Source organism: Equus quagga, chromosome 1 (assembly GCF_021613505.1).
Source record: "Equus quagga isolate Etosha38 chromosome 1, UCLA_HA_Equagga_1.0, whole genome shotgun sequence".
Lineage (NCBI taxonomy): Eukaryota > Metazoa > Chordata > Mammalia > Perissodactyla > Equidae > Equus > Equus quagga.
Genome location: NC_060267.1, coordinates 175,354,873 through 175,380,547, shown reverse-complemented (window position 1 = coordinate 175,380,547; position 25,675 = coordinate 175,354,873). Strand labels below are relative to the sequence as shown.

General features: G+C 38.1%; 1 protein-coding gene across 6 annotated transcripts in view; it reads right to left on the bottom strand.

Moving 5' to 3' along the window:
- Window positions 1-25,675, bottom strand: part of PLS1 (plastin 1) — a 105,956-nt gene that overhangs the window by 34,653 nt on the left and 45,628 nt on the right. For all 6 annotated transcript variants that reach the window (XM_046645680.1, XM_046645671.1, XM_046645716.1 and 3 more), the window contains 5 exons: window positions 14,476-14,581; window positions 10,079-10,242; window positions 8,109-8,238; window positions 4,164-4,296; window positions 2,680-2,761 (listed from right to left, as the gene is read on the bottom strand). In XM_046645680.1, coding sequence (XP_046501636.1) covers window positions 2,680-2,761; window positions 4,164-4,296; window positions 8,109-8,238; window positions 10,079-10,242; window positions 14,476-14,545 — 579 coding nt within the window. In that variant the 5' untranslated portion in view covers window positions 14,546-14,581. The remainder of the gene's footprint in view (window positions 1-2,679; window positions 2,762-4,163; window positions 4,297-8,108; window positions 8,239-10,078; window positions 10,243-14,475; window positions 14,582-25,675) is intronic.

Genomic DNA, 25,675 nt, shown 5'->3' with positions numbered 1-25,675 from the left:
GAAAACATCCATGGACACTTTATGCTCTAAGATTCTTTGACTCCCTCACCTTGAAATCCTCTCCTTTCCACCAATCCTGATTGTTGCATCATGATCCATACCCAATCGTAATCAGTTTTTGCTCTCCCCTACACTGAAAGATCCGCGTTAAACCACAATTCCAAATCTCAAATTCTGACCTCACTTTCCCACCTCCAAACCACTGCCAGGGCTTTGAGGGGGTGTTTTCTCTTACTGCAGAAGCAGTAAACCTCAGCTTTGTCTTATCAGCAGGTTGTGTTGGTGATATATGGGGAAGCATCCTTTGACAATCATTTTACTAAAAATGTTGGCTTTACCAGTACAGCAAATGACTTATAAGAAAGTAGCTAAAAAAAATGGATTGAAAGTAAGAGGCTGAAATGCACTTCTTCAGATAAATGGTAGTTTCTAATGGGTAGATACAACATTACTGCCCTAGTAGCACGTAGGGGATGGGATGACCACTAATGTCTAAAGGCAATGCTAAACACCTTAAGAACAAGAAGCAACAGGAGAGCCCCACAAAGAGATTGCTCTCCAAGTCTTAACAGAGACAACTACCCTGAGTGCTCAACCTTCCTGCCTGAAGACCCGTGTTGGTGGGGACAAAGACAATGGGAACCTCCAACAACTGGGACAGGAGAGAGGTGTTGTTCCTCCTTGTGTTTCAGTGTCCTAACCTGTAAAACATATCTTGCCTTCTAGAGATATTAGAAAAAGACACAGCAGTTGAACTTGGATTAGCCATCTATTCTCTCCCATCTTTTTTGTGCATCAATGAACCATCTGTGCCTAAGACACAGCCCACTTTATCAGGCAGAAAAATTTACACTGCTGTTTTAGACAGCTTCTCATGTCCCTTCTATTTTGATTAATTAACTATCCAACTCTTGACTACCAGTCTCAGATAGGTACTGCAAGTTTTAATTCATACCACTTTGCAAATTTTCATTTCCCTTAATGTTTCAATCCCAGATGAGTTCACTTTTGTTAATGGTTTTTAGAGGGCTGTGCTAGCCACTTATTGGGTCAGGAAGAATAAAGGCCTAGTTTGTTATTCAGATTTCATCCTTATTTTACATATCATCACTTTTACTCCATTTGGAATAGCCAAATGAGATTTATGTTTTCCCTCCTTAAACTGTAATTTTATGTAAGGTGAAATTAAGGTGATAAATATGTGTGAACATTTACACATGTGGAAGTATAAAGTAAATACATATATACTATGTATGTGTGAGTATATTAATCGCACAAGATTTTTTACACATTATAATGAACAGATTCAACTTCCTGTACCCCATATACCCAATCTCCTATATACAGGAAACTCTTGTGTTAGTTTTCTGACTTTTAGGTCCCTAAATCACTACCACCTGTTTTTCAGAGTCTTATTTGTATAATTAATTTTTGTTTCAATAACACTAAACAAGCGAGATAATGCAGCTCAGTAACACACTGAGTAGAAGGGGAGAGATGAGAAAGTCTCCAAGATCATACACTAGTCCTGCTCTTAACTACTTGATCTTGCTTCCAGTTACTGTATGTCATTTTCGTCTTTTCATATTTCTCTTCTTCCCATAATCATGATACTTCATAAACCTATCATCATGAGGTGAAAAACTACATTATCACAATCTTTACAATCTGTTACAAATGAATTAGGCTTCTTCGGGATAAAGTTTCATGGGAAACTTAGTTTTCTGGCAGATCTATTCCCAGAGCTCTAAAATTACTGAACAAGACAGATTTAATACCCACAGTAACACCTGGCCCCTTCCAGAGGCCTGTCTGTCCTCATTCTACATGAGTACACTCTTTCAAGCACTCCAGAGACCTGGACTACCACTTTCTACTCATACTGGAAGAACACTCTCTCTAAAAACAGAACTGTAAAGGAGGTAGTCCCTCAGACGCATCCTACAGCTACCACAAAATAGTTACACAATAGTTATATTTTCTTTACTGCACTGCATACAAGTATTAAAACTAAAAACAAACAAATTTATGCAAAAGAAAGAAATGCTGTATTTGAGATTCAGTGCCATAAAAACACCATGTGTAAGCTCTCAGCACCCCATCTTCCTCATCTGAAAATCACAGTATCTTCCTTATTTAAGGCTGCTGGAGGAGTCAAAGGGATAATTCATGTAGTGTGTTTAGAACAATGACTGGCACCTAGTAAGTCCAGAGTAAATAGTGATATCCACTCATTGATCTAAAGATTTTGAGGGAAAAAGTGTGGTGACTATAAATTCCTCGACTTTAACAAGATCTGAATGGAGAAGCTGACTGCAAAACAGTTTAGTACAAAAAGAATAGCTCAAAATTTTGTGAAATGGTCAAACTATACAGTATTCCTATTTCAATCAACAAATAAGAACGCTTGCATCAAGCAAATATTCATTAATTAAAATAACTCAATAATTACAATATAACCTGAATACTATTATCTTAAGAAGTTCATCCAGAGTGCTTTGAATCTTAATTTCATTCATCACAAAACACAGCTGAATTTTTATTTGTAAACATCTAGTTTTTATAGGAAACCGAAATTATGCTAAATCAAAGGTTTTTCCTGGGCCTAAACATCCATTAATAAAGGTCCTACATTTTATAGCACAGTAACATGATTACTAGCAAAGGGCAAATACTCACAGAAATAGTGAAAGGGGTGAGCTTTTTCTTATTAATGGCTCTTTCATCAATTGTATCTGGTTCCGATAAGTTGATCATTTTGCTAAACAGAAAATGGAAATAATTTAGTTTAAGACTCCCAAAAAATGCTGTTTATTTTTGAAGTAGATCAAATAGTTAAATTTTGAAAAGTAATAATCCATTTCTTTAAAATATTATACTGTAATTCATGTCAGGGACTTAATTTTAAAAATGTAAGAAATATTCCCTAACCTAAAACAAATCCGTCACTCACTGCAATAGTAATTTTAGCATTTCCTCCTCATTTTTTTTAAACAGTCTTGAATTTTCTTTATGTGAGTCTTTATTTCATGTATGATCAACATTCAGCAGGCTGAAATATGAACAAAGAAATTCTCAAGAAGCCAAGTTTCGTAAAGTGATATCAACACTGGTAAAATTACTGCTTTCACAGAAAGATAAACAGACAGAGACTTGGTCTTTCTAAAATTTCAATAATTCAAACAGGGCTGGCCCTGTGGCCTAGTGGTTAAGTTCGACATGCTCCACCTTCAGCAGCCCGGGTTCACAGGTTCAGATCCTGGGCGCAGACCTACCACTCGTCAGCCATGCTGTGGCAGCAACCCAAATAAATTTTGTCTCCATATTTTATATTTTAAAATAAAGATAGGAAAATACCCATTCAATGCATAATAGGAATTCCCTCTGAAGGTGAGAGGAAGAGATCAGAATTGTAGGTGGAGGTCAAGGTATATTTTATAAGTAATGTCCTACAAATTAATATCCTGTATTCTTGAGTAGGTTTTTTTTTTTTTTTAAGTAAAAACACAGAAAAAGGCCTGAAGGAAATGTGCCAGAATGTAAACAATAGCTAATTTTGGGTGATAAGAATATTTGTGACGGTTATGTTCTTCTTTGTAAGTTTTCTGTATTTCAATAAACTCAAAAAAAAAAGACACCTGCTTTATACAAAGAAGTCTGCTGGGACAACAGCACACATAACAAAGAAAAGGGCATGCCCTGTGAGCATCTACAATCAAGGCACAGAAACAGGCTGCAGAGCCAAGGACACAACAAGCCTGAATTAAAACATGAATTTCACTGAAGCACACATGAGGTGTCTCTTTCTTTTACATTTCCTCACGTTCCTGTCCCAGTCAATAATCAATACTCCCCTACTGGGAAGTGAAAAAAGAAACCCTGTGAACATTTAAAAATACATCAGAAGAATAACTCAACAGTTTCCTGGCCTTAGCTGAAATAGATGAAAAAGGCATCAGAAAAATAAGAGATTGCATTTGAATGAAAACTTTGGAAAACATATAGTACTTAATTTTCTATGCAAGATAAATTCTTCAAGACCTACGCAGCTACTTGTTAACTAACTCCAAAAGACAATGGATTCGCTGACTTGTCGTCGTCTTTGAACGCTCATCAATGGAGACAGTAAGAACACAGCTCCCTTAACCCAGTGCTCAACTCACCAAAGAAGGATGCCATCTGCAAGTGACTTGAAAAGACTGCCATCGTTGGGATTCATGGGGATGAGATGCTGACAATCAGGGTCATCCTCCAGGGCTTTGTTTATCCAGTTGACGAAAGCCACTTTTTCTTCCTCTGAAAACAGGAAATCTTAATCAGCAAACCTCAATTCACAAAATTAATTCCGCTACAAAAACAGACTTTTTACTTTTTGTTCAAAAATAATAAATGCTAATCATTAAAACTCTACTAAAACACCAATGGGTTTAAGAGGGTTTAAGGAGAAAGGGGAATTCACTCCACTTTTTCATTTGTTATATTAGAGGAGAGTAAGACATATAGCTTAACTGAGCACAATTAAATATTCGGTTTGAGTCTAAAAATCTTTCCAAATATATATTGCTTCTGAGAGCTAATGAATCAGAAGCCAACCATCAGAGGTCAGATTACACACACACACACACACACACACACACACACACACCGGGGGAAAAAATACAAGAAACAGCCACAGTAATAAATTCCACCACCACCACGCCCCCACTGCAAAATTCACTGAGTTATGATTTGGGGTTTAAAACAGAAACACTGATTTCAATCAAGAGTTATTCAAATGAATAAAATAGCTCCATTTTAGTGGAATTTCTACTATGAGAAAATTGACACAAATCTAGATACCATCTGTAATCCTCCACTTCTCAACACATGGCTTCTAGTGTGGGTACATTGACCTTCAGGCAGAAAATGTTGTCAGGCTATGCAGTGGGGAAAATAGGAAGGAACTTAAAGGAAAAATGTTCTACTGCTTTATTATTATCCTGTAAATATAAATATCCTTTAACAAGATAAACCCTCAAAGAAAATAATTCCCATTTCCATCACAGGGTAGCACATAGTGAGCTGACTTCCCCATTATTGCCCCAGTTCCTAGAACTAGGTAATTTTCCTAAGGGCATATTTGGCAAGTACCCCCAAAATCTAATCCATCACACACACACACACACACACACACACACACACACACAATCAATAAAGACACAAACATTTACTAATATTTCTCTTTTGTATATATCATAATCCATCTTATCTTCTTGCCTCGCCATACGTACCCCTTCAGGGACTTAGAATCCAGGAATTTAAAGATCACTAAGATACTGTACCTCCCACTGAGGAATTTTTAGTGTAATAATAAAACAGATATACAAAGAATGTGACATAAAGGAAATAAACACACCACAAAAGAGACATATGCAACATTTCAAAGAATTCAAAGAAAAATAATCACTTCCAGCTGAGGTGATTAAGAAAAGGCTTTACGGGGGCCAGCTCGGTGGCACAGTGGTTAAGTTCGCACACTCCGCTTCTGTAGCTCAGGGTTCATGGGTTCAGATCCTGGACGCGGACCTAGCACCACTTGTCAAGCCATGCTGTGGCAGCATTCCACGTAAAACAGAGGAAGATTAGCACAGATGTTAGCTCAGCGACATCTTCCTCAAGTAAAGAGAGGAAGATGGGCAATGGATGTTAGCTCAGGGCCAATCTTCCTCAAAAATAAAGAAAAGAAAAGGCTTTATGGAGAAGGTACTATTTGAAAGATAGATTTTTAATAGCTGAAGATGGGCAAGGAAAGGGAGGATGTTACAGGTACAGGAACCAGGAATGAGATACCACTTCACAACCAGTAGGATGGCTGTAAGAAACAAAATGGACAATAACAAGCGCTGGTGAGAACGTAAAGAAATTGGAAACTTCAAACTTTGTTTATGGGATGTAAAATGGTAAAGCCACTTAAACAGTTTGGCAGTTTTTAAAAATGTTAAACATAGAGTTACCAAAAGACCCAGCAATTCCACTCCTAGGTATTTACCCTAAGAGAATTCAAAGCATACGTCCACCCAAAAATGTGTACACGAATGTTCACACAGCATTATTCATAATAGCCAAAAGTGGAAACAACTCAAATGTCTACCAATTGATGAAAGGATAAAGAAAATGTGACATTATCCATAGAATGGAATATTATTCAGCAATAAAAAGGAATGAAGTACAATGGATGCCACAACATGGATGACTCTTGAAAATGTTACGCCAATGAAGAAGAGTTTGTCAAGGAAAAGGCCACCAATGTATGATTCCATTTATATGAAATTTCCAGAATAGGCAAATCTATAGAAATGAACAGTAGATTAATGGTTGTCAGAGGCTGGGGGAAGGGAGAAACGGGAAGTCATTGCTAATGAGCATGGATTTTCTCTTTGGGGTAATTAAAGTGTTCTTACATTAGATAGTGGTGGTGACTGTACAACTCTGTGAATAAACTAAAAACTACTGAACTGTACACTTTAAAGAAAAGGGTGAATTTCATGGTATCTCAATTACATCTCAATAAAGCTTTTCTTTTTTTAAAAGCCATTAAATGTTCTATGTCTTGTTCTAGATAATAGTTACATGGGTACATTCATCTGTAAAAAATCATCAAGCCATATACTTAAGAATAGTGCAGGGGGCCGGCCCCATGGCAGAGTGGTTAAGCTCCAGCGCTCCGCTTTGGCAGCCCGGGGTTTCACCAGTTCAGATCCTGCGGGCGGACATGGCACCGCTCATCAAGCCATACTGAGGCAGCATCCCACATGCTACGACTAGAGGGACCCACAGCTAAAAATACACAACTATGTACCGGGGGGCTTTGGGAAGAAAAAGGAAAAATAAAATCTTAAAAAAAAAGAACAGTGCACTTTACTATGTACATCTTACCCCTCAATAAACAAGTAAACAAAAAATTCTATGGTAACAGACATCAGAAAAGTGGTGACCTCTGGGGAGGAACAGTTACTGCTAGAGGCAGGAGGGAAACACTCAAGGTGATAGAAATGTTATATCTTGATCTGGTTGGCAGCTACATGGATGTAGCTACAAGACGTATACACACGTAAAAATTCATTAAGCTGTACACTTAAGATTACAACACTTTGCTAAATGCATATTTTACCTCAATAAAAAGTTTTTTTAAAAATGAAGAAGCCATTTCATCAGAACAGGCAGAAATGGAGTTCAGGAGCGAATATTTTTCAAAAAAATGGAAGTAGCAGTTACAGACCACTGTCTTTACCACTGCACTTCCCTGGTGTGAAAAGATTAGAAAAAGTACTCACTGGGGAGGAGAAGTGTGAGTATATTGTTAGAGGAAAATCCAGTTAGAAAGGAAGAGAATCAAGAAGATAATTAACAGATTCAGATCTCAAAGCAAGAAAGAGGGAAAAAAGTCACGAGTTTTTGCCAAAATTTAAAAAGCATAGTTCTAATTGTGTTAATATGAACAAAAGGAACTTGGCCAAAGGTTCTTAGACATCTTGACCGTGAGAAGCTACCTTCACATGAGGCAAGACATCTCATCTTAAGAGTTAACGTGACTCTGGAATTCCCACTGGGCAACAATCCAGTGATTCTATCAAATCAAGCAAATCAGGTGCTGTGCTCTCTAGTCACTTGGTTGCCTGATAAAGGATGTATCAGAATCTCAGCTCTTGGAAAATGGAAGGGAAAAGTCCTTGCACTAGACCTCTCCACCATTCCTAGAGCAGGTGTACAAGTAAACTCACATCACCAGTCAGGATGAAAAATCCATTCCAAGGTCATGATTAAACACATTCAATGCTAAAATAGAAATGACTTCTATTTTGTTGTTTCTAATCTCCTTGTTGTACACTGTGCCTGACATATAGGAGAAATTTGTTAATTTCAACGATTCTAGGATTTTTCATTCTGACATCTCTGAAATTGAGACATATTTCAAATCTGATGGAATTTTATAATTTAGTCTGATTTTCCCTCGGTGGCACATAAAACAATGGTGTGAATTACAATGAATGGTATCTTCGATGTGATGAAATATAGGTCTTGTTGAATGAATCAGTGACTGAACGATTATATTTGGAGTGGGAAGTTACCTGAATAAGAATGCTGTGTGCCCTCACTGGAAATGGACGAAGTTCCGCCAATAGCAGTAATCCCCTCCCTCTTGTTAATTATTTTTCGGAATGTTTTGCTGATGTCTTTGCTTTTCAGCTCTTGCATTAGCTGGAATGGGATATAAGTAAAATTGAGTCTTGATCAGATAATCATAAAAAAACCTTGCAACATGAAAGACAGTTATTTAGACTCCTTTATTTGGAATGACACCAAAATAAATAACAATCAGGGGTTCTCACACTTATTGCTTTTGTACACAGACAACTCTTGTCATTTTACCAATAAGACAAAATGGACAAATGTTTGTGCCCCAACCACTAAAAGAAACTTTGTTATAATTAAGCTTAAATTGAACACATTGATATTCTTCTTCTAGACTTACCATGATCTTTTGTACCGAAAACAGAATAACTAACTACAAGATAAAGATTTTTAAACACCCTAATGAAGGTATTTTCCTGTTTGAACATCTCAAATGTACACATGTTAAAGCAAATAAGTCAGCTCTTAGAGGAAATAACATGGGCTTAGAGAAACACCCTCTCCCAATCCCTCTCTCCCTGGACTCTCCAGAGACCGGCTGGACTGAATGTAATCAGTTCTCCACACAGCAGCCTGATCACGTCACTGCACGCTCTATTCTTCCCACTTCACTGGCTTCCTATTGCTCTTAGGATAAAACAAAAATCCCACAGGACCCTGCATGCCCTGACCCCAACTTTCTACTCCAGCCACATTCTGTACCCTTACCGTCCTGAGAGCCCCAGCCACACTGACCTTTTCTTCAGTTGCTTGGGAGTATCTACCATCGCTAAAGCCACAAAGCCTCTACACGTGCCGTCACCTCTGCCTGCCTCTCACACTACTAGTTTCCCCCACCCCAGCCCCTTTAATCTGTTTAACATCTTTCTTCAGATCAAAGCTCGGTCTTCAAACTTCTGGGACACCTTCCCCGAGTCCCAGGGTTCTCTAACCTCCCCACCAAGTTCAATGTCTTCTGCTAACTCTCAAGGGACCTGGACTGCTCTGTCATAGCAATTATCACAGTTATCTTTTATCCATTTGTGTGATTCTGTCTTCCCCACCACATGTAAACTCGATGAAAGCAGGGGTGACATCTCTTCATTCACCACATTATTCACAGTGCCTAGCACAGTTCCAGGAAAGAAAGGAGCTCAAATATTTGCTTAATGAATAAAGAATGCAAAACCATGCAATTTATATTTCATAAATATTTATTCAATTACATTAATGGTTATATTTTCTTATGAAAAATACAGTCATGGTGGTATTGACGGGAGGAAGTAACAGCCCGTGCTCAACTGCCAGGTGGCAATGGCAACTTAGCCAAGTCATCTTTCTTGGACTTAGGGGTTTGAAATACATGATATTCAAGAGTGAGTTCTACATCTATTTTTCTTTTATTGGTTGAGTCATATATTATTTTTCATCTTGCTCAGTTCCCTGAGCCTTGAGGTAGTTTAATAATGAAATGATGCTACCAGAGCTGGCATCAAAATTCACCCGGTGGCATTTGCTGAAACTGAAGATGTAACTTATCAAAAGGAAACAACCAGTTTCTAAGAGGTATATCTTCCATACCTTAGCTATTTCAGTTATAAAAAATATTGCATTTCTTAAGGCCAACTACTAAGATATTAAAATATTTTGCACACACAGATAGTCAATAAGCATTGAACTCAACTATAGTTTTATTAAGAAAAGAACAGTTATTGTCTAAACCTGACTTCCATTCCGACAATTTGAAAATTTTTCCCTTTGTTTTATGAACCATTTGTGGTAATTGTTGCTGTTATCATAATCATCATTTTAAAGCAGCACTTTTTCTGCTCTCTGCAGCCAGATTTAACCAAAGAGAGCAATGACATTACTAAAATTCTGCTCAAAGCAAAACAATCAATAGTCGGGAGAAGATTAAATTACTTACTGACACGAACTCTTCGAAACTGATTTTGCCATCTTTGTTGTGGTCAGCAACTGCTAGAATTTTCTCCACAATCTCGCGCACCTTGTAGCCAGGCAGCGGAAGGTTTGCTTCCTTAAACAGATCTTGAAGTTCATAGTCACTGACATACCCGCTATTGTCAATGTCTGTAGAGATAGATTATGAGCAGTTAAATATCATTGGTACTCTTCATAGGAGGTTTACACTCAGAAGGTCCTTTGGGAGATTCCAGGCAGGTGAAACCTTTCAGGTTTGTTTCACAATCTCCTGCACCCGAACTCTACAAGGTATGCTATACAATTGATCAAAAAATTCGTACTTAATGGACTTTAACCTGATAGATTTAGGGCTACCATACTTATTTTTAGTGCATAGTATGGACATTGCTCTGAGAGATGAAAAACTCAGGTTTAGCACATGACTAAGTTTCAGAGAACAAAGCATGGGGAAATCTCAGCTATCCAGAAGAAATACGGCAGCAATGGCGATGAGGCAACACCCACCCAGACTTTAATTTCTTCACGCAATTTACAACATGGATATGCTCGTCCCACGTTCCATATAAAATATGTGCATCGCGTAACATACACAAGGTACTTCTGTTCTGCATTTCACTTGGTGGCAGTTCTGTTTCATTTGTCAATAATTCATTGCTTCTTCATTATGTATTTATGATACCATTATGTAGGCTGAATCATGTCTGACGTCATTTTGAGATTAAATGTTCAAGAAATAATTTCACGCCTATATTTGAACTTTGGGAAATAGGTTTCCAGGTGTTTTCACCTCATCACTGAGATGCCTGCCCTTCCATGGGTTTTCTGTAGAAACTGGATATGGATTCTTGACACAGAACAAAGGCGACACAAACACTTCTGCCCGGTGTTGGCAACAGAGCTCTGGGCTGTTTGGTTAGTTGCCTGGATGCACCCTGTACAGGTTCTCTTTGTTCATCTGGCAACAGCTGCTTTGTTTCCTATATTTCTTTTTCACTGTAACTGAACTTTTTCTTCTGAACTCTTGTACACAAGTTTTAAAATTAATACTGTTCAGAACAATGGAAAACTTCTGAACTAGAATCTACCAATCATGAAAATATTGCGACAATCTCAAAAATCAACTAGAAAACTAAATTGCTTGACATTATAATAATAATATTGCTTCCTTTGAATTTACAGCAAAATCTCATCATTAATAGTACGTCTTCAGTTCAGAACTGTTTCTCATAATTCTGAAATAGATAAATAGATTAGGCTAGCTTACTTCTATTCCAGCACTGTGGTGGGGAGTATTGTAAAATAAATGAAATTGAGGAAAAGTTTACCTGCTGACCATCACGTTAAACTAACAAGAAGAGTTAAGAGTTAGGGCTCTGAAGATGGATAGATCTGTGCGTTTAAATCCTAGCTCCACCCCTATGATCTCTGTGGTTTGGGTGTGAGGTGACAAGAAATAACAGAGACCATTTAATGGGCACGTATCCTGTGCCAAGTGATTTGTTAAGAACTTGACTTACCTTATCTCATGAAATCCTTACCACAACTTTGAGGTAGTTAATAACATTATTCTAATTTTTAGGATGAGGAAATCAAGGCTTAGGTTAAATAACCATAAAGATCACAGTTTAAAAAGAAACAAGACTTTCCTACAACTCAACAACAAAAAATCCAGTCACTTTAATACACAGCCAAAGGACTTGAAGAGACATTCCTCCAAAGAAGATATACAAATGGCCAAGAAGCACAAGCTCAATATCACTAATCATTAGGGAAATGCAAATCAAAACCACAATGGGATACCAATTCACACTCAGGAGAATGGCTATAATAAAAAATAAATAAATAAATAACAAGTGTTGGCAAGGATATGAGGAAATTGGAACCCTTATGAATTGCTGGTGAGAATGCAAAATGGTGCAGCCACTATGGAAAACAGTACAGCGGTTCCTCAAAAAATTAAACAAAGAATTACCATATAACCCAGCAATCCCACTTCTGAGTATATACACAAAATAACTGAAAGCAGAGACTTGAACAAAGATTTTTACATCCATGTTCATAGCAGCATTACCCACAACAGCCAAAAAGTAGAAACAACTCAAATGTCCATCGACAGACAAATGGATAAACACAATGTGGTACTGACATACAATGGAATGTTATTCAGCCTTAAAAAGAAAGGAAGTTCTAACACACGCTACAACATGGATGAACCTCAAGGACATTATACTAAGTGAAATAAGCCAGGCACCAAAAAAACACTATTGTATGATTCCACTTATATAAGGTACCTAGAATAGCCAAATTCATCGAGACAGAAAATAGAACGGTGGTAGCCAGGGGCAGAGAGTGGGGGGGGAGTAGATGGGAATTGGTGTTTAATAGGTATAGAGTTTCAGTTTGAGGAGATGACAAAGTTCTGGAGCTAGACAGTGGTGATGGTTGTACTACAATGTGAATGTACTTAATGCAGCTCAACTGTACACTTAAAAATGGTTAAAAAGGTAGATTTTATATTATGTATATTTTACCACAATTCAAAAATGAAACAAGACAAATATTTTTAACCCCTCACTTCCCCCTAGAGACCCCAAAATATCCCACCTAGTAAGGTTGGATGGGCATATCCCTCCGCCTCTGAGAAAAGTTGTACACGTTAGCAGAGGGATTAGTAAATTCATGAGTAGCAATTTATCTTTAATAAATTTAATAAGGCAAGTACGTATTCTGCTAATGTTAGCACTTCCCTCAGAGCAAATTACCTTGCTATCAGAATTGTTTCATCAATGAATTATTTATTCAAAACATCATTAAATAAATATTACAAGATTCTATGTCCCTGAGTCATAAAGATTAAAGTTGGTGTGCTGAACAAAGAAATAGATTACTAATTCATTCATTTTCCTAAGACCTAGGTACCGTTTTTATTTATGTGACCAAATTGTACCTGCAAAATAACAGAAATGCCAAACTAAGAGATACATTTGTATTACTTCCTGTTTCAATGCTCGAAATGAGTAGAACATTCCAATAATTGCCCAATTTTTGTTTTGAAAAGACTCTGAGCACTGTATACAATACTGTATACATTATTAAAAATAATTTTTTAGGAATCATATCATATTCATGTGATACCATAATGACAAATACACCACCCCCAAAACAAAGAAAAGACCAAGATGAAGGCGTTTGCTGTGAACCTAATTCAGCCTCCACGTAGGCTGTGTTTTAAAGGTCTGAGTTACTCTGGGGGAGGCTGTGCAGGGAGAAGAGGAAGGGCCCTGAGAGGCGTGGAATTCACTTTATTTCACAGCAATGATTTGTAAGTCTTAAGATTCCTGAGAGCTTTACTTTTTTATTTATTTATTTTTTGGAGAGCTTTATTTTTGAAACTTAAACTTTTATTCTCTGTATCGGTCTCTAAAATTCATTCTGCGATGCATTTCATCCACACTGATTTTAGTCATTATCCACTACGTTTGTGAGAAATCTAGGCACAAGACCAACTGTGAGCATCCTCTCCTCCCTGGTCTACTCTCTGACTGTTTTTCACGGGGTACCCTCCTGCACAAGCGAGGGCACCTCCTGAGGAAGGGGCAAGGCCGATGCCGTTGGGGACCAACCTCTATTCACCGTGCTTGCCTTTCCAAAGGCTCACCTTTCACTTGCACACATTTGCAGACTAGAACAAAAGAGGGTATTTATATTCTCCTTGTTTGCCACAAGTTTCCTAAGAAGAAAATGCAGAAGAATAGCAACCCAACAGAGTACGAGGGGATTTTTTGGGAAGAAAAATACAAAGTTGTCAAAACAATAATGTCATAAAGACAAAATATTGAATGGCTTCAAAAAGTAACAGAAGAAAAATAAGACATATGGCCTTTAAGAACAACACTAAGATTTTTTAAAATTATGCATGAGAGAGAAGGAAAATAAGACATATGGACTTGAAAAACAGTATCAAAATTTAAAAATATTCTGTGTGAAGTCAGAAAGTGTTATAGTTAATGACAACCACATGAAGGCCAGAATTCAGTTTATAGACAAGGAAGTGTGTCTACGTTTTTTTCTCTGTAATGAGGATATCATGTTAAGCATATTCAGTTACACTGTCATTCATTAACCTGGGATTATTCTCTGCAAAGAAATGATCAAAGAATTCAAAGTCCAATTCTAGAAATTCAAGCCAGTCTTATTTTATCTTTCAGAAAGAAAGAAAGAATCCAGTGAAACCTAGATTGGAAAAAAAAAAAAAAAAAAAAAGGAACAAATCTGGGGGTAAATGGGTGGTGGTAGAGGCAATAAAAGGTGCTGTTCCATTCCTGGAAGTCTGATATCAAGCAGAACAGTAACATCGTATTTCGTTTTTCTCAAGTATACCTATTTTATTAAATGCTTCTTGTAATTCTTCCAGCTCCTCCCGAGAAATGGTAGTGGTGCTGTTTTCCATCTTTGGACAGGAAAGACTACCTTCAGGTCTTTAAATCTAGAAAAAGCAATGCAATAAAAAGAACATTAGCCTTTTGGAAGCATTGATCTCAGCAACACGGAGTACACAGGCAGTGAAATATCCAGCAGAAATCCCCCAAGAGGTCTCACCAACAAAGAACAAACAGTAATAGACCCCCAGTACTGCCCTGTGCCAGCACAGGTCGGCCAGACAGTAACAGACTCAGCAAGGGGGAGAAGTGCTGTTTTCACACCCTGTTCTTGTAAGAGGTGTAGACATTTCTTAACAGCCTGCGTAGTTTTCATTTACATTCTACCCCACCTCTTTAGTGAAATAAGCATTTCAAGTCTGAGAAGAGTATAGCACTTATAAATATAAAGGATGTAGTCAGAAAGCAAAACTTTAAGGGATGAAAATGTCCACAAAAAGAATAAAGTAAGTTACAATTGGATCACGTTGGGATGGAGCTTGTGGCTTTACTGTTGAGCTTTACGACATTTAACAACAGCCACCTCCTTTCCCTTTTCCTGTGCGACGTTATTCCCAGATCCGTGGGGCCCTTCTTATTCCAAGCATGTGAGACAAACTGAAAAGAAAAACTTACATAAAACTAGGTTGTAACAAAAGTAAACAGGTGGTATTCACTGTAGAAAGTAACTGGTAACAAATGCTCAAAACAGAAAATTTAAATTATCCATAATCCTACAATCCAGAAATACCAACTAGTATCCTTCTGTTATCCGTATCTTTCTGGTCTACTTTTCAAGCACACCTGTACCTTTTCCATGGGTGCAAAATGTGGTATATTATAATTTTTTTGTACCAATACATTGTATGTTTCCATGTTCTTTATCAACATCATATTTAATAGCCCCATATTAATACATCATAACTTATTTGGTAAATCCCTTGTTTCAGGGTATTTGCACTGCTTCCAATTTTGCATTATAAATGATGCTGCAATGAACATCCTTGTAGATAAATCTCTGTACATATCCATGTTGATTTCTGTAAGATAAGTATCTCAAGGTGGAATTACTTACATTTTTAAGGCTTCTGATCTGGAGCAGGGCAACTCTTATTTTTAAAATCACTTAGTGGTTTGGCTAAAGCTGAAAATGAATACAAACTGTGTTGTATTCCTCCTACATACACTTCACTACATTAGAGAGTTAATATGTATTTCAGAAAATAAGTGAAAATGAGTGTTTTATAAGACAAGAACTGAAGCTAAGTAGGAAATTCTTTTTTAAAACACTTACATAGGAGGTTCTACATCATCCCTGAACATTTCTAGCTTTTAAGGGAAGCACATCATTTTTGAAATAATCTATTAAGATTTTTTACTAATCATTTAAAAATCATATTAAATTGTAAGAAGCGCTCTAAGACTATAGGTCATTTGTCGTTTGTGATCTGTATACCAACTTGTTTAGGACTTTTGGTGTTCTTTCACAATGACAGTTTTTTATCTCTTACAGTTATTCTGGGGCCTGGTTCTAACTAAATGTGTAATTACATCTTTTGGTTTTAAAAATATATATACCATTGAACTCAATCCCATTCACGATCGCAACGAAAAGAATAAAATACCTTCGGATAAATTTAACCAAGGAAGTGAAAGATTTATACAATGAAAACTACAAGACTTTCTTGAAAGAAATTGACAACGACATGAAGAGATGGAAAGACATTCCATGCACATGGATTGGAAGAATAAACATAGTTAAAATGTCCATACTACCTAAAGCAATCTACAGATTCAACACTATCCCAATCAGAATCCCAAGGACATTCTTTACAGAAATGGAACAAAGAATCTTAAAATTCATATGGGGCAGCAAAAGACTGCAAATCGCTAAAGCAATCCTGAGTAAGAAAAACAAAGCTGGGGGAATCACAATCCCCAATTTCAAAACATACTACAAAGCTACAGTGATCAAAACAGCATGGTACTGGTACAAAAACAGGTGCACAGATCAATGGAACGGAACTGAAAGCCCAGACATAAAACCACACATCTATGGACAGCTAATCTTTGACAAAGGAGCTGAGGGCCTACCATGGAGAAAAGAAAGTCTCTTCAACAAATGGTGCTGGGAAAACTGGAAAGCCACATGTAAAAGAATGAAAATCGACCATTCTTTTTCACCATTCACAAAAAATAAACTCAAAATGGATCAAAGACCTAAAGATTAGGCCTGAAACAATAAGTCTTCTAGAAGAGAATATAGGCAGTACACTCTTTGACATCAGTCTCAAAAGAATCTTTTCGGACACTATAACTCCTCAGATGAGGGAAACAATAGAAAGAATAAACAAATGGGACTTCATCAGACTAAAGAGCTTCTTCAAGGCAAGGGAAAACAGGATTGAAACAAAAAAACAGCCCACTAATTGGGAAAAAATATTTACAAGCTACTTATCCGACAAAGGATTAATATCCATAATATACAAAGAACTCACACAGCTTAACAACAAAAAAACAAACAATCTGATCAAAAAATGGGCAGAGGACATGAACAGACATTTCTCCAAAGAAGATATAAGTATGGCCAATAGACACATGAAAAGATGCTCATCATCACTAATCATTAGGGAAATGCAAATCAAAACTACACTAAGATATCACCTTACACCTGTTAGAATGGCAAAAATATCCAAAACAAAAACTGACAAATGTTGGAGAGGTTGTGGAGAAAAAGGAACCCTCATACACTGTTGGTGGGAATGCACACTAGTGCAGCCACTATGGAAAACAGTATGGAGATTCCTCAAAAAGTTAAAAATAGAAATACCCTATGACCCAGCCATCCCACTACTGGGTATCTATCCTAAGAACCTGAAATCAGCAATCCCAAGAATCCCATGCACCCCCATGTTCATCACAGCATTATTTACAATAGCCAAGACGTGGAACCAACCTAAATGCCCAGAAACTGATGACTGGATAAAGAAGATACAGTATACATACACAATGGAATACTACTCAGCCATAAAAAAGGACCAAGTTGTTCCATTCGCATCAACATGGATGGACCTTGAGGGTATTATGTTAAGCTAAATAAGCCAGACAGAGAAAGACGAACTCTATATGACCCCACTTATAGGTGGAAGTTAACATATAGACATGGAGAACTGATCGGTGGTTACCAGGGAAAAGGGGGGGTGGAGGGAGGGCACAAAGGGTGAAGTGGTGTGCCCACAACATTACTAACAATAATGTACAACTGAAATCTCACAAGGTTGTAATCTAGTATAATCTTAATAAAAAAAAAAAAAATATATATATATACCATTACCCACTATTACTTATACACTGCTTAAAAAATTTTTTTTTGAAGAGCTCAAGTCAGTGGAGTAAGAAAAAGGGGTAAATGAAATTCATCTTGTTCCTCAGATGCAGTTTCTTACATGTTAGCATTAAATATTCACATTGTACTGAATTCTCACTTTTAGCATCTTTTACTGTATTGTGTTGAATGAAATTACACAGTCCTTTTAGGATTTTTAAGCATAATCCTCCACGTCTGCAAAATGCTAATTCTGTGGTGGCTGGCTTTGAGTCTCTGTGGTTTCGGTCACCCTGCATATCCTTTCCCATATTCAAACTGGCTTCTATCCCTTGCCTCAAATTTTAAAAATAGTGGTCCAATTTTAGCATTGCATTCTACAGAAAGGCTGCAAATTAACGGTCCTTGTGTTGACCTTGCATTTGAAATGATAATATACCTGGGGTTCTATTCTTTGCTCGTGCCTATTCAAATCTGTCATTTGTTAATTGCATAAAATATTTTTATTCTCACAAAATCAGGCAAAACCAGCACATAAACTTACTGAAAAAGCAATTTACCCATAAAATATTATGTTTCTTATTTTTAAAGCTCTGTTTTTTAATAAATATAAAGAAGTTGAGTTTCAAGTCCTTTGGCATTTAAATGAAACAAACAGAAAAATACAGAACAATCTTCAAGATATTTTCTTAAAAGAACAAAGCAAGGTGCAGAAGAGCAATATGGTGGGGAAGGGGCGCTCTATCAGTCGTATGTTTATAAAACGTTTCCAGAAGGATACAAGGTAACAGCGACTGCCTCTCGTCGGGGAAATGCGGGATTGGAGGCGGAGTGGGAAAGGGACTTACTTTTCATTACATACTTTTTTTTTTCCATTTTTTTAAACTATAAACCTACCAAAACCAAAAATAACTGAAAAACAACAGAGGCAATTGCAGTAAAACATTGAAAAAAATAAAATAAATACCAGTGGTCTGGAGGTACACATTGAATACTGATAGATAATAAGATTAATATATACAGTACCTATATCTAGATGTTACAATTTTAAATAAGAGCACCTATATTTCCTTACAAAGTAAAATACTATGATTAAAATAGTAAAATAATTTACAGCTTCCCACAAAGGCATGAAGATTTAGCAGTAGAGGAGGTAACGGAACCTCTTTTACAAGTATAGACTCACGCATAAATATGTAGTATCGATATTTTTCCAAATATTTGTAAAATTATGAAAATGTTAGGATTCTTCAAAGACCAGGGACAGTATATGATGTACCTTATCAGGGACTCTTACATAGCAAAATAAAGTTCTTGGGAGCAACATCTACTGTTGGCTAAGAAAAGACAGTTGTTTGATTTGACAGATCAAAGACTGTTCTAGTTATATGATCCCCAAATAAACTGCTTATCATGATGTTTTTCAATGAAAAGAAAAATGCTTCCGCTACAAAAATACAGCACTGACTTTTAAAAAATTTATGGAAGAGAATGTTTATCATCAATTAAAATTTCAAGACAGTATGTAATATTTTAGAAGAAAGGCCCACCAACCCTCTAACTAGGGGTTATAAGGTTTCTTTTTCTTACTAGCCCCACACTTAGATAATTAATGTGCCATGCACTGTCCTAAGTGCCTTGTGTCCATTCTCATTTATTCCTCACCACTCCATGAGGTAGGTCCCGTCCCCATTTTGGCAACTGAGAAGGGAATGCTTCATGAAACTGAGTAACCTACTCAAGGTCTCAAAGCGAAAATCAGAACTAAGCTGTGGCAGATCCTGACTCCGTCTCAGGGTTCTGTCTCAGGTCCTTCTAGGCCAGGATGCTCTGCAGTCTCCCAATACATTCTGATATCAAGCCACATAAACATCTAAATATGTATTTGCCTAATAATTATATAATAATTTACATAATACATGAAGCAGAGATTATACATTTGAGAAATAAGAGATGGCGTTTTAAAAGAAATCAGCCCCTGTAAAATTCTTTGCAAAGTTTCAAGGAAAAAATTCTAGCTAGATCAGCTCATATTTATCAAGCACATAACTTGAGTCATGAAACGCTCTAGAATACACCAATACTAGAATTCACTTTGCAGTTTTAGAAATGAAGAACACATCACTTAACCAGCACCAAACACTTGGCCCTGAGGCACACATACCTGGATGCCTGAGACAGGCAGTTGCCTGAGACAGCTCAGATGGGCTAGTTTTCCAAAGTCAGCCGTTAAAGAGGCAGGCCAGAGGTGGCCAGGATCACTGACCAGAGACCCACTAACACGGTAGGTTATGCTAAATTCTGTAGATAAATATAGCTCCCTGTAAATTTTGACATGTGCTCTATATTTCTGCAATAATTCCAACACTGCTTTCCTCCCCCACTTTTTTTTTTTTTTTTAGCGCATATCATTTTAAGTGGAACCTTCTTTGACCAGTTAAAGACTTTTTTTCCCCTCTCCTAATCCTAAAGTGTACCCTGACACAACCAAATATATATTTGGAAAGTTAAGGAAGTATATTCTAAAAATGAACTTCTCAATTCAGATGAAATCGGATCGGATCTTTCATCCTCCCTCAAATTTCTAACTTCCTTGAGCCTTTAAAAGCTTTACCAAAATTAGTCTAAGCAGCCCTTTATGACTGGCAGGATCTACAGCCCTCCTCAGAACAGTTTCAGAGAAAAAGGCATTAGGAACAACCCTGAGACCATGCCTTTCTACCAGGCCTAAAGCTGCCAGCTGGGAGGGACCAAAGCTGTCTCCACCGGCACCTTGTGGCTTCCTGGCTCTTCCGTTCTCCCTCCCCCCACAGCGGCCCTCGCCTGAGTCACTGGAGACTGAGTGGAGGCAGCCACTGATCCAGGTCAGGCAGCCTTCCCCCTGGGCCCATCCTCCACAATTCCCTTCTTCCCTCACTCTCTCTTCTCCAGTAATAGAAAAAATAACGGCAAATATTTCCCGAGGGCTTTCACTGGGCCGGCATTCTGCTAACCTGCTCACACACAGGAGCTCACTAGGCTTTTATCTGCTCTTCTACTGATGGAACGAGCATCCCTTCAAGTGTAAACTTGAGGCCTACAGAGATTAGGTCACCTGCCCAAGGAAGAGAGCAAAAGAAGATTCAAGATCAAATCTGTTTCCAGGGCCCAAGCTCTCAATTCTACATGCAGTTCAATTAACATCCCTATTCCCACATGGCCAGCATCAGAGCAGTTTCAAAGAAAGGACTGATGACTACTTCACACTTCAGTATGAATGACTAACACACCCTTAAAGCGTTCAGTATTCCACTCATATTTATATTTTAAGGGCAAATGCCTGTTTTCTTTGGTAGAATGATGGATAAATACATTATTGTTTAATCAAGAGACTATACATCGGTAAAATAAATGAACTACATCTGTTTCTCAAAACACAGTAAATAGAAAAAGCAAACTGCTAAAAGAGACATACAGTATACTATTTACTGTAAATTATAAAAACACAAAATACTATATTTTTTATGCTGCCATACATATGTAGTAAAGCTTGAAAACACATTGAAAAGACACAAAAAATTCAGAATAGTGTTTGTCTACAGAGAGGGAGGCGGGGCACAGATGGGGGCCGGAGCTGGATCTATTGTTTTTTTTTAAAAGATCGATTTGAAGCATTTTTGGCAAAATTTTAACATCTGTTCCATCTGAGCAGTAAGTACATGGATGCCAATTATATTGTTTCTGTACTTTTCAGTATTTTTTGTTTTAAATAATTCATAATGTAAACATTCTTTTATTCTTTCTTTTTTTAGGAAGATTAGCCCTGGGCTAACATCTGCTGCCAATCCTCCTCTTTTTGCTGAGGAAGACTGGCCCTGAGCTAACATCCATGCCCATCTTCCTCCACTTTATATGTGGGACGCCTATCACAGCACGACTTTGGCCAAGCAGTGCCACGTCCGCACCTGGGATCTGAACCGGTGAACCCTGAGCCGCCGAAGTGGAACGTGCGAACTTAACCGCTGCACCACTGGGCCGGCCCCAAAATTCTTTTATTCTTAAAGAGAAAAAGGATACTTCTTAATCCAAAGCAATGCACCACTAATTAAAGAAACTCAAGATAGTAGAAATAATAAATAAAATAATAAAGATGATATAAGAATATGCTTTGAACAGGAACTTCCCACAGCCCCTCAAGGTTTGCAGAAATATTTTTAAAGTACTTCAATCTTGAACAATCGAAACAGTTAATATTGTTGTGGCAGAATAATTTATTGAGATATCAAATTGTGTTTATTCTTCGTCCTCCCTCCCAGTTAAAGCAATAACTACTTCCCGTCTTAGGGATTCTAGCAGCACAGAAAGCAAAACCAGCCTGGAATCTGTGGTTTGCTCAGTTTGGGTAGAAGCACAAACTTTCTTAGGGCTTACTCAGGCTGGGTGTCCCAGGAATGGGGCGGCAGGAGGAGGGCACCTCTGAGAAGCCGCTAGATGAGGGAGACAGAGAGGGAGAGATTATCCCAATGGGGACGGAGGGCAATCTGTGAATGCCAGCAAGGGAGACCGCTGCCCCAGGGGTGGCAGAGATGAGGGACAGGCAAGGTGAGGCAGAACCTCCGCTGGAGGGATCCAAGGACCGAGCCAACAGGTGTTTCCCAGGTAGCCATTGAGGACCGATGACCAAGGAGAGAAGAGCTTTCTCAGGCCTTAGTTCTGCACTGGACCTCAGGACAACAGAGGCTGAGGGGTAGACTCCAGCTGCCTAGGAAAGACTCGACAGTATCTGGGCAAGATGAGGCGTCTCAGTCAAAATAAAGCTGCTCTAAAGAACATAAAGAAGTACCTGACTTTTATGGGAAAAGCTGTGATATTGTTTCTCTGGAGAACTGACTAGGATCAGAGTTTCCAGAGAATTTCCATATCTCGTGTCCTCCTCCCCTTCTTCACAGACTATTCTCATATCTCCCACCACAACTGTCCTCTTTTCCTGTTACTTCCTATTTTCAGTTCTCCAATATAAGTTTAAAGATTGCAAGGCCACTGGAATAAATCACTATGTGCCCACTCTACATACCAGCCTGGACTGCCCTTTGAACAGAGCAAGTTATTAAATGGGTACGATATAATTCAAAATTTGCCTGAGCATCCTTCTGTACTGACAGAACTGAGCTCAGCTTTTTCACTCACTTTACACGAGGCAGCTAGGCCAGGTAACTTTTCCCAAAAAATGATCTATTTGATTGCCAAGAGCCTGGATTTTCCAAACCCCAAACTATTTAGCAAAGGTAATTGTTATAAAGATTTAACTTTATTCTCAAATAAGAAAAACAACTTCCTAAGTGCCTGCACAATCCGAGAGGCCATAATTAGGCGCCATTTTGAAGAGGGAGATGACGTATAACACACCTGGGATGAAGTGACACTTGGTTCCAATCTGACTCATTTGTGACCTCTTAAAGGGAGGCCTGTCCCTGGCCGCCATTCCCTGCGTGTCCTTGACTCCCTCCCACCTGTGTTACACAGGATCGCCTCCGTCTTTACCTTGGCTCTTAGGCACCATTCAGCACACATACATTAATTTATTCTTGATTATGTGTTGCCTTGTAATAGTCATATTTTGCTATTTTATTCTCAGTCGCCTTCCTAACGTCACTGCTTGCTCTTTGCAGGTAAAAGATACACATTTTCTTCTTTTTATGTTTCCTTATTGCATTATGTATGTGGGGAAAGTTTAGTAAAATTTATTAACAGTGATATTTCTCTTCATAGGGGAGGGACAGAACTAGGTAAAAAAAGGAGCAAACAAAACAACGGTCTGTGGTAAATGGGCCACCAACAGATGCATGAAGAGATTAAGAGAAAGTTTCCACATCTTATAACCAGTTCTCTTCATTCACTATTCATTCAACAAGTTAGTGAGCGCCTGTTCACTGTGCCAAGTTTTAGGGGCACAAAGACTAATTTGACGACATTCAAATTTTGAATCCACAGGGCTACAGCTGGTGTTTTTTCTAAAACTTTCAAAATAATTTTTGTCAACTTTTTCCTAATCCTTTCACAAAGGAGTAAATACTATGGCCTCGGTTCTTCCCTAGATGAATGTTTTAAGAGCTGATGCTCTTGTGCAAACACCACATACATAAACAAGGAAACCTACTGGCAAAGCAGAGACGCAGAGAGGACTCACCTCCCTTCCCTGCCTCACTGCATGGGCCACCACCACGGTCATCTCCATGAGCAGCCCCACTTCCGGTCATCATACTCCTGTGCATTTGTACACCTGGGCACTGACTTGGGGGTTGGTTTTTTGAGCATTCAGTGGCTGCTAGAGTTGCCAGCAAAGCCTTTCTACATCCATTTACCTAACAGCCCCAATACGTAGCCCTAGTAACAGAGTTTAAATTGATTCATCAAGTATTCAACAAATATGTACTATTTGACCAGACTAAGCATGGAGATTTAAAGATGAATAATTAGTCTCTTCTAGAACTACACTCAACATAACGCTGACCAGGTTCAACTATAAATGCCTGAGAAGTTTAATTAAAACTGATTTTTTGGTAAGTGATATAAAGTAATCTTAGGATTAGTTCTCTTTGATAAAGAAATTAGAATCATCCCGAATTCATTTGCTGTTTAAATCTGGATTTAAAGAAAGCTCTTTGTATACTATATCTCATTTATTCTATGGGTCGTTCAGCATATATCATATATGATTCTGGGTTGGAAGTTTCTGGGCTAATTGTAGCCAAGGCAACTGCAGCATATGGGATGGCAATATGAGAAAGAAGATAAAGTGTGTGTGTGCGCGCACGCATATGTATGCAGACAAGCACACGCATACTCACGCATTTAAGAGAAAACAAGAATAAGAGAGACAGAGACCAAAGACTTTTGAAGAAAACAGAAGCAGAAGTTTTTGGAAAAGCATTTAGCATGTGAAGGGTTCACGGCGTGGCAAAACTCTTCATCAAAGCAAAGTGCAAGTTGTAGGAGAGCATGACCCAAACCAGAATACCAACGTAAAAGCATGTGGTGAGTCAACAAGTATTTGAGTTCAGAAATGGACCCACACACAAAAAAAATTATATAGAAGGACTTAGAAAGAATAACTCTCCCAAGGAAAGACAACATATTGAAATGGCAGCTGTTGGCACAACTCTGTCCTTTGCTACACTTTGTGTGCAGGATTCAGTCAACCAACCACAGAGGTTCAAATGTTATCTGACTTATGCAAGTGAACAAATGGGTATGAAGAGTTAGAGTTGCTTACTGAATGGTTAAATCAGCATGTAAAACAAAAGCATTCCTTCTCACAAGGCCCTTACTCCAGAGCTCTCCCCATGACCCCTGACTAACACCAAATAGGTGCCTATTCAGTTTTGAAACCCAAACACTTAAAGTTGTAAGTGCAGAGGTGATGAAGGGATGGCCCAGGCAGAGAGGGGCAACGTGTAAAGCTTGCCTCCCATTCTGTGCCCTCAGCTCCACTCAGACGAGTGCACTGATGGATCCACCACGCTTCCAATGGTCCCAGCACGGTTCCTCCACTGCAGCCTGTCCAAGGGGCAGGAAAGTCTTCGCCCCTTTGTTAGCCAAGCCAAGGTTTGTAATTTTTTTTAGTTTAGAAATAGGAAATTGCATTAAATATATAGATAAACGACATAAAGCAGAGTTTATTGATCAAAGCTTAGGTGAAGAGTATCTATAGAAGACTCTGATTGGAACCATCTGGAGGTATGGAAGAAAGGGGAGGATTTAGTCCTCAGTGCCTTCCTGAAGCCTCAGACTCTCTCTAAACTCAACATTAAATGAATATAGCTAACTTGAAGAGGAGCAAATTACAATCTATGAAGTG